The following is an 8,463-nucleotide window of genomic DNA, read 5'->3' on the forward strand; positions in this document are numbered from 1 at the left end:
ACCATTTGATGGTCTCTAACTCGGGCCGATGATGGCACGTGGGACACGTTGCATCCTAGTTATTCTGCCGTTGAACCCAAGTGAGTCTAAACAGCACAGATCCACAGTAAGGTGTAGCGTCCTCGCTGGCCTCACGTCGTGCGACATTGGCGGTGGTTTAGCTTGGTAGAGGGTCAGAACCTCCGTCCGAACTCGTGTCCCCTAAACTGCAAGGTCAGACCACCAATGACCAAGCACCAGTGGACGGCCGTCCCTCTCCCCTTTGTGTTCAGTCATTGAAATGATCGTTCCTCTATCGTTAAACACGGGATTAAACATGGAAGAGGGCGATTATATTTTTATCCGCGGTACAGTTGTAGGTTTGATATCCGGATCCTAAGCGCTGATAAAATTCGCGTAAGTTGTCCGAGATCCCGGTGTGATGTTTCACTCTGATCTCGGGTCGGTTAATTTGGCCCGCTGTGCCGTTCATTGCCATGACGCATTTCACATGTTTTATTTTTTTTTTCATTCGTGCAATGGATGTGACCTCGGTGGTTTTCCGAATGTGGCCGGTATCTTTTATGTACTCGAGTTCTGTCTTTCTGTCTTTTCAGAAAACCTGGTTGATTATTGAGAGTAAGAGTTTGATAGGTTTTCCATCTTACAGGGGTTCTGGCCGCGTCCGTGAACGGCGTGAAATGATCAGCAACAGTTGGGTTTCGGGTTAGAAGGGCAGGACACGCACCGAGAATGGTGCGGAACGACGACAAACAGCGGGTCTTCGGTGTACAGGCATAGGGAATGCACAGTGTATGATGTGATTAGATGCCAGGGTAAGGAGTCACTGTGATGGTGGGTGTGTCGAGGGAGAGACGGACAGTTTATCTGCTGCGCCGGAGGGAGGCTTACATCTCGAGTCGGGGCAGGTTCAAGGAAGGGGCGTGACTGATCGCTGCTTCTGCAAAAACATCTACGTCCCTGGGATACGTAACAAACGAGGTAAAAGTGAATGGATTCATCTCTGCTGCACGCAGTTCTTCCATCTCTCAGAGAATAAAACCGGCAGGAAAGATGTTCCTGTTTCTGCGGTTCATCCTTGCCTTCCACTGTGAGTGAACTTGACAAAAAATATTCTTTTTATTTCTTTGCATCTCTGTTCCTTTCAGATTCCCCCTCACTTGCGTTACCTTCCGCTAGTCTCGCAATCTTTATTTATTTAGTTACGAATCATCCCGTCCTCACACTATCTCCCTCAGCCACCGCCTCTAAATTCCGTCCACCTTTGGAGCTCTCCCTACTTCAGGTCTCTTTCCTTCCCTCAATGTACCCTCTTTCTCCCCTTCCCTATTAACCATGGTGTCCGTGTTCATTCACCACCTATGCCACCCCCGTCTCTTTTTCTAGACGCGACCTCGGTGACGATCCACCAGACTCCGGATTTCTCCGCCCTTCCCGGCCAAAAGGTGGCGCTGCGGTGCACAGTCGACGGTAGTAGCAGTGCTGGTAACGTGTTGTACTGGTACCGACAATACCCGGGAAAGGGTCCGGAGAACATGTTTTACTCAGCGACAGAAAGGAATGTCCGGCCAGAGGGATTGGTCGACGGTTTTACGGCGGAGAGATCGCAGAGCAACGAGTTCTTCCTGAAGTCCGACAAGCTGGAAGCGAATTCGTCGGCCGTGTATTTCTGCGCCTGGAGTGATCACGGCGGCTCAGAGTGACGGGGCAGCTGTACTAAAACGGCTCGCTGCTGTCAGCAAAACAGGAAACACGATGCCTGTCAATCATATTGTGGGAGGTGGGTCGACGTAGTGTGCGCCGAAGCGTCCAATCAGTGAAATAAGGGGCGATGTTTTTGTACAGTAGCTTTAAATTTCCTCCTCTTCTGAAGCATTCAGTCGGGAGAAGACAATCCGCACACTCAGCGTTCCACTCCAGTCTTCCTTGTCACGTGCGGTCTTCCCACGCATCTTCGGTCTGGGAGGATCGGAACCTTTCAGTGCGCCAAAAATGTTCAGTACCCAAGATCAATTTCAAGGTCATTATTTTCTTTGTCTATTGGTGAATGCACAGAATACGGGGAGTTCTGGACGGTTCAGGAACTGATGAAGCAAATGACGTAAGGGTTTGGCAAACACACCGGAAATGGTGGGGAATGTCGAGGGATAGAGGGACCTCGGTGCAGAAAGATAGGAGAGTGCCGGTTAATAGGGATTGTTCAGAAACTGGGCGGGATTAGATAACAAGGGTAGGACACACACCGTAAATGGTCGGGATTGTCCAGGTACATAGAGGCCTCGGTGCACGAAGATCGGAGTGTGCCGGTTAATAGGGATGGTTCAGAAACTGGGAGGGATTGGATAACAATGTTCGGACACGCACCGTGAATAAGAAGTCTACATCAATGTAATCGAGCTAGGTGTGAAAGCACAGGCTACTACCACTAGGGGGTGGACAAACACTGTGCAAAAATTTATGCTAGATATTTCTCGGGTATTTAAAGGGTCACATTACTTCTGTAAAAGTGAATTTTCTCTTCGGCTAGTGCCAAGAGCCAGAGATGGAAGCTCAGGCAGGTAGAGGAGAAGAAAGTTTGAATGCCAGAGACTGCTCTATGCAGGACACAATGTGCTTCATAAGGTTCAATGTATGGCACTCATTATAGAAATTATAATTTTGTTTTTCTCCTGGCATAAGGATTTAATAAACACCCCGTGAATGCTGGTTAATGGTGAGCAACAGAGGGCAGTCTTTGTACTGGGTAGAACGCAACCTGCAAATAGTGGGGATTGTCGAGGGACAGAGGAAATTCGGTGTACGACGCGAGGACACACATCGTTAACTGTGAGGATCGCCGAAGGAAAGCGGGACCTCGTTGTGCGATGATAAGAGTGGGCCGGAAAATGGTGGTTGTTAGGAGATGTGGAGGGATGGGATAACGAGGGGAGGGCACGCACCGGATTTGGAGATGATCTGGTGGTGCATGGAGCTTGGTGGGTGTCGGCTGAGTTAGGGTTGTCAGCTGAACTAGGTGTGTAGGCGGATTTTGGATTGCTCCCTGATTTGGGGTTTCCGGCATAAAATGGGGTACCAGCGGATTTGGGAGGGTGTGCGAATAGCTATGTATCTATCGATCCATATATCTATCTATCTATCTATCTATCTATCTATCTATCTATCTATCTATCTATCTATCTATCTATCTATCTATCTATCTATCTATCTATCTATCTATCTATCTATCTATCTATCTATCTATCTATCTATCTATCTATCTATCTATCTATCTATCTATCTATCTATCTATCTATATATCTATCTATCTATCTATCTATCTCTCTATCTATCTATCTATCTATCTATCTATCTATCTTTCTATCTATCTATCTATTCATCTATGTATCTATCCATCAACCAACCTAACTATCGATCTTTCTGTCAATCTATCTATACATCTATGTATCTACCTGTTTATTTATTCGCTTAGTTATTTCACAGGACTTGGGGCGGATCTTGGGATTTGAAACAGAAGAGAATCGTCAGATGCAGGAAGATGGAAAGCAGCGGTATTTTGGGCCGCTTATCGAAGAATGGATGAGCAAAATTTGGAGAGAGTTTCAAGGAGGCACACGAGAATGATTCCGACGTTTCGCGGAAAGACACACCATCAGGAGATGTCTGCTGCCAATCAGCGAGTGGACGCCCGAGTGTCGGCGTGACAGATCAGGTGACGGGTGTCTAGCCGAGGTCGCACCTTCGCACTTCCTGCCTTGTCACTAAGGATTCAAGTCACTGAACTAAAATGTAAAAACAACGATGTATCATTGTGAATTTTTGATGCACCGATGAGGCCTCAGTTGGAGCATTGAAACCTCTTTTTCGGCCACGATTCTTAAAACGGATGAGCTGAAATTGTATCAAAGCAGCTGACCGAAAATGTTTCCAACGTTACGTGCAGATATATTTTATCACTTCTTGTCTTCGCTTGCTTTCGGACTCAAGTCACTAAACCCAGCGTGCGCCCAAATACTCACATTCAATTCCTGTAAAGAAAGAGTTAAATTTGATTCATGCTTAGTGGATCCGTAGAACAGTGCAGTACAGAAGTTTATAAGAACAAAACGATTTCAGGCTGGAACCTGGTCAGAGCATGATGATTTAAATGGACACACATCCTTGAGGTTAGATACCGCAGAAAAGTATCATCTTCCTGACTGATCTCTCTCTCTCTCTCTCTCCCGCTCTCTGCAGACAATCAAGCTAGGATGAAGGTACAGGCTGCTACCACCAGGGGGCAGACAAGTACTGTGCTAAAATTTCTGCTCGCTGTTTCGAAGAGTATGAAAAGGGAGATGTCCTTTCTCTTAGCTGTTTTTTGTTCTCTTATGCTACGTGACAACTAGTGTCAGAGTTCGAGGTTCGGGCAGAGAGAGAAAGAAAGAGACTGAATGCCAAAGACTGCTCTGTGATTAGCACAATGTGTCTCTTAGGTTCATCGTATGGTGCTCATGGTGAGGCTCTTGGCTTCAGCGAAAGGGAGATGAAGTGTGATCCCTCTTCTTACACCTGTTGTGCAGATTTCCGAAATTACCAAGCCTTGTGAGCTTCAATATATCGCAGACAGTGAGAAAACCGGGGGAGAGGAAGAAAGAGATTGGGAGGGACGAGGAGAGCGTCAGAGAGGGAGAGTGTTCTGTGGTCAACTAGCTACAGAGGAAGCGGTACAGCTCTCGAATCATGTTGGAGCAGGAAAGGGGCGTGGCCAATCGACACTTCCGCAAATCAGCATACGTCACTGATATAAGAAACATCCGGGGATGAATTGAATATATTATTTCTTGGCTGCACGCACTGTCAAGACTGAGAGAAGAAACCCTCCAAGAAGGATGTGTCTGTTTCTGCTCTTTATTCTCGCCTTCCACTGTGAGTGAAAGCTGTAAATACTTTTTTTTTAAATTTCTCTGCTTCCGTATACCTTTCAAATTCCCGTCTCCTGTCGTCTTGTACTCATTATTTATTTAGTTCGAGCCGTCGTGTCCGCACACGATCTGCCCTCTGTGGCAGCCTCTAAATTCCGATCTCATCTCGACCTTTCCCGACATCCATCCCCCTCTTTGTTTACCTCAATGCACCCCCTTTCTCTCCTTTCACATTGACCAGCCTCTCCATGTTCATTCATCCCGTTCCGTCCCCCGTCTCTCATTTCCAGACGCGACCTCGGTGACGATCCACCAGATTCCGGCTTTCTCCGGAACTCCCGACCAGAAGGTGACCCTGAATTGCAGAATCGAGGGTAGTACCAGTGCTGGTAATCAGTTGTACTGGTACCGACAATCCCCGGGAAAGGGGCCGGAGAACATGTTTTACTCAGCGACAGAAAGGAATGTCCGTCCAGAGGGACTGGTCGACGGTTTTACGGCGGAGAGACCGCAGACTACCGAGTTCTTCCTGAAGTCCGACAAACTGGAGGCGGATTCGTCGGCCGTGTATTTCTGCGCCTGGAGTATTCACGGCGGCTCAGAGTGACGGGGCAGCTGTACAAAAACTCTCACTGTCAGCAGCATCGTTGCTGTCAGCTGAACAGGAAATGCGAAGTCTGTCAATCAGCGGTTGGGAGGCGAGACTATCAGTGAGGCGTTGCGCACTGGTGACCAATCGGTGAGAGAAGGGGTGGAACTATTGCATTTAATGTCTCCCCTTATTAAGCATTCATACGGGTGACGATAATACGAGCACAGATCTCTCCACTCCATCCTTCCTTTTTAATGTGCGGTTTCCCCACATATCTGCAGCGCCAGAGGCTCGTAACCTTTGAGTGCGACTGGACATAGCTCATCATGTCCCGTCCGAAAGATCAAATCTACCGTTCTTTATCCTCTTTATTCACTCGTCGCAGCACAGCACAAGCTGGGACGTTGAGGACTGTTGCAGAACAGAGGGACCCCGGTCTATAATGGTCAGACGTAAACGTTGTGAATTGTGGGGAGTGTCGAGGGACAGTGGGACCACCTTCAACAAGGGAATGACTAACAAACCGTCCATGGAGGGGAAAGCCCAGAGACAAACGGTGCACAATGGGTAGAACACACTCATTGAAGTACAGGTTTGAAGGTGGTAGAAAAATCAGGCGAAGGGGAAAGCTGGGCGGATGGGGTTGTGAGGGCTTCTGTATGAGATGCTGGGAGGAGACAGTTTGATTAGATAAAGAGAGGAAGTAGAAGTCAGCTGACATTGGAAAGCGGTGACTCATGGGAATAGGTTCAGGAGGGGCGGAACCGGAAGGACATGATGGACAGGTGAGACCGTAAGAGGTAGGTTGGTATCACGAAAAGGGAACGGAAAGAGCAAGGAGTGGTGGACAAATCCCTAGATCTCAGTGTAACAGTGGTCCACAGTGTGATTTCCTCTGGCACTGCGGGTGATCTGGTGGTAATAATTATTAGCGACATTATCAGGCCGGTCTGGTCGAAGTCCCCCAACATGCCGGGGAAGGCATCGGGACGGGCTGTTTCATATCTGTTGATTAAATCGCACATTTCGTCCAGAGCCCGTTTGGCATGAGCCTGAGGTGGAACGAACAGCGCCTCCGAAAAGATGGCCTGAGACCTAAATTATGAGGTATTCCAGGTCTGGAATGCAAATTCCTTTGGAATATTCGAAGCTGGAAGGCACGTATCCACGGGAATCAGGATTAAAGTAGATGGCGAATGAATCCTACGGAAGCGAGGGAGCCTGGACCACCTCAAATCTGTTGATAACATGATGGCAGTTGGATTCCGCTATGCTGTAAGGCGACGGAGAAGGCGGGTACTTCCCGGCATGGAAGCGATGCCACGTTCAAGAAACAATAAATAAATAAATTGGATAATAATTGCGGTGCGTGTTGGGGTCCCGAGAACCTAGGTGCCAATTTATTTTAAACGTTTTCCTTGCGATATTTGCCACCGCGCTCCGAATCATCTAAACGCGTCGGCTTTGCATGTTTACACCTCGGCTCTTGCCGTCAGCTTCTCAACAGCGGAAGCCATTCAAAGGAGGTACACCGCTACGGAAGTGACGTGTTGTCACTCAGCCAACGGGAAGACCTTCAACAGGCCGCGCAGACGTCACTGACATCTGATACCGAGCTTCATTCGGGTCCACACAGCGGAACTACCCTCATTCTGTAAACGATGGTGCGGGGGTCACTTTGCCTCCCGCTGATTCTGGTGGCGATCCCGCGTAAGTTAAAATCACAGGTCTGGGGTTACGGGGGCACGGAATGCCCTCTGTATTGCAGTATCGGTTAGATTTCCTCGTCTGATCACTGTAACCCGTTAACGCGCTTTTCGGTGATGCACTGCCGGATAGGGCATTTAAACGGCGTCTCCTTCAGCTTGGAAGGGGATATCAAGCGATCTTTCCGAGGGTATGTGGGGCCCTGCGACGAATTGAACGCAGACCAAACGCGAATATGCGAATATCCTGCAGGGTATTCAACGGCAGTTCTTCACTCCGTTTCAATGGCTCTCGTTGTGTCTGAATCAGATTAAGTCGGAGTCGGAGCTGTCTCGCCTGTTGCGTGTCTATTCAGCCCGTCGATTCTCACCGCCAGTGGAATCTGGTCGTGCCGCGAGGATGGCCAATCGTGTCAATGGAAAAGTGAGCAGGGTCTTCGAGATTGCCAGAAATGTCCTTCTGTCCAGCTCAGCACTTGATGTTCAATCGAAAAAAAAAATTGGAGTCGAATCTTTTCTTTTTTTCTATCTTCTAGTGATTCTCTCCGCGTACGTGGAGCAATCGCCGTCCTCCCTGTCAATCGGTGTGGGACAGCCGTTCAGCATCGAATGCACTGTGCCGAATATGGGCTATCAAGATCTGTATTGGTACAGGCAGCGACCCGGCCGGGCAATAGATTGTCTCTTCTATTCTGTTGGACAAGGTTCGGTTAGAAACTACACATCCGATTCCTTCACGGCGACAAGACCCAGCAGCACTCTGTTTAAACTGGAACTGGGTCGGGCATCGGCCTCCCACTCCGCCGTCTACTACTGCGCTTGTAGTAGCGCACAGAACTACAGATAACGAGTCTCCCCCTGCAAAAACCTTCCAGCCTGCAGCAGGGAGGTTCAGTGGCGATGTTGTACCAGTAGGTGGCAGCACAAGACCGTGTTCGACTGCTCCTATCTGTCAAGAACGGTCTGCACTCGGCTGCCTTTCCGCGCGTGCACCTGCTACCTCATATATCGCATCGACAAGCAAAGGGGCTTTGATGAATAACGGCCTGTTGTACCATCTGCTCTGCAATTGACGGCAGGAAACCCGAGGGGGCCTGCACACAGCTCAGCACATCGCTCAAACGTCGCCTCTGTCTGTACACCTCGTTACCTCAGTAAAGGAGCCGATGATAATAAAGGCCCCAGTCATCAATCTAGCAGGATCTTTGCCCGTTACCCTACTCTTATGCTCGAGGACAGGACAATAATGTGGTTTCTCGACATC

At 48.7% G+C, this 8,463-nt stretch overlaps 1 gene segment (V, D, J or C); it reads left to right on the forward strand.

Annotated features, from left to right (window-relative positions):
- The first annotated feature begins 1,755 nt into the window (after nucleotides 1-1,755).
- Nucleotides 1,756-5,508, forward strand: LOC132387910 (T cell receptor beta variable 30-like). The segment is given in 2 exon segments: nucleotides 1,756-1,780; nucleotides 5,192-5,508. Coding segments are annotated over 2 exon segments (342 nt in total).
- The last annotated feature ends 2,955 nt before the right edge of the window (nucleotides 5,509-8,463 follow it).

Source organism: Hypanus sabinus, unplaced genomic scaffold (genome assembly GCF_030144855.1).
Source record: "Hypanus sabinus isolate sHypSab1 unplaced genomic scaffold, sHypSab1.hap1 scaffold_234, whole genome shotgun sequence".
Taxonomy (NCBI): Eukaryota; Metazoa; Chordata; class Chondrichthyes; order Myliobatiformes; family Dasyatidae; genus Hypanus; species Hypanus sabinus.